The following is a 1,566-nucleotide window of genomic DNA, read 5'->3' on the forward strand; positions in this document are numbered from 1 at the left end:
AAACACACAGCGCCTTCACGGCATGGCCACAGCAACATGGCAGCGGCGGCAACAGCAAGAATAAAAGTTACGCCTTCTTTCTTTTCGTGAACATTTGGGCGGCGTTATGCAAATCTTCCCACATAGTGATGTAGACATGTGGGGGCGTGTTAGAACGAGCCGTTTTAGGTAGGCGTGGTTGACTCTTAACTTTTATAAAGAATATCTCTTTGGATTTGAGACTTTAGTCTTTGCAACTTTACAGATCTTCTTTATGCACCAAGAGTTTGTAACACTCCAAAGAGAAAGGAAAAATTGAAATCGCATCATATGACCCCTTTAAAGACCTTCTTCACAGCCCCCAAATGACAAGAGGCATTTTCAGATCTTCTTTCTATTGGTAAATATCCACTTAATCCAAAGTTTTAACGTGTTACTGTTTTCAGTCACTGCTACAAATGAAACAATTAATTGTGTGAGCGAACTTTTCGAATGATTCAAAGTGAATCACAAACCGATTCACATTGAGGTTTTGCTAACTTGTTTGCTAATTCAAAAGAGTGATTCACTCACAAAACGTACATCGATTTTCTGTGTCTGATTCTAATACAAAATACAACAGAAAACACCGGAAATAGACTAGTTTATTTAATAACCTGTTTTAGCTGATAGGCGAGCTGCTCTGACACCTGCAGCACCAGTCAATTTGTTGACTTGAACTAGCACGTAATATATTTAAATCATTTTTATTTATCTTTCCTGCCATTTCTTTTAATTTAACTTTTGGTGGTTATGTTAGCTGACCATCAAAAACGTAGGTATAGTGAGGATTTGAACTGTCTACTTGCACACTAAATGAAGCTAGCAACACACTAGTATGATGTAGGCCTAGGCTAACTTTATGGTTTACAAATCCATTTTAACAGTGAAAATAATTTTTTTAATTATTGGTTTCGAATCGCATAAGACATTGATGTGATGCAAACATTTTAAAGGCAACAAATTCGATTATTTAATTGTGGATTTTAAATGATATTTTATTTATTTTTTTACAATGGTCAAAATCCACTTTAACCAATTGGAATTAAATTAAATCCAAAGGACCATTCACATCAAGAACGATAACTATAAAGATAATATTTTCAACACCAATGGACGACAATGTTCTTTGTGGACACTTGACAGTGCACACTTACCCACTGTCTGTAGCTAGAGAGTCACCCAGAGGTTGCAGGTCACCAAGGAAAGCAATAGGAACCTCCAATCTCCGTTGAATTCTTTCATGGCCCTCATTAATTTTGTTGTTGTTCTCTGGGTAAGCCTTCACTGGCGCCGGCCTGTACATCCCTGTGCCTGCTTCTGCGCCCCCCTCCGCTGTCCCAAATCCATTCAGAGTTCCACCACCACCACCACCTCCAGCAGGCCGGTTCTCTACATTATCACGGCGACATTCGTTGTTTCGATTGTCATAAGGCGCAGAGGAAGAGGAGGAGGCAGGGCCGCTCCTGGGCAGTTTGTATCCATGAGAGATCAGCAGGTCCTCCACACTGTACATGATGTGTGTGTGTGTGTGTGTGTGTGTGTACA

General features: G+C 39.8%; 1 protein-coding gene across 1 annotated transcript in view; it reads right to left on the reverse strand.

The window, feature by feature from the left end:
* LOC107713648 (uncharacterized) overlaps window positions 1–1,557 on the reverse strand; it is a 10,188-nt gene extending 8,631 nt beyond the window's left edge. The window contains exon 1 of the mRNA XM_016519219.1: window positions 1,176–1,557. Within this exon, the coding sequence (XP_016374705.1) occupies window positions 1,176–1,534 (359 nt within the window). The 5' untranslated portion in view covers window positions 1,535–1,557. The remainder of the gene's footprint in view (window positions 1–1,175) is intronic.
* Window positions 1,558–1,566: the final 9 nt, after the last annotated feature.

This window comes from Sinocyclocheilus rhinocerous, unplaced genomic scaffold, assembly GCF_001515625.1.
Source record: "Sinocyclocheilus rhinocerous isolate Xijiao unplaced genomic scaffold, SAMN03320098_v1.1 scaffold898, whole genome shotgun sequence".
Taxonomy (NCBI): Eukaryota; Metazoa; Chordata; class Actinopteri; order Cypriniformes; family Cyprinidae; genus Sinocyclocheilus; species Sinocyclocheilus rhinocerous.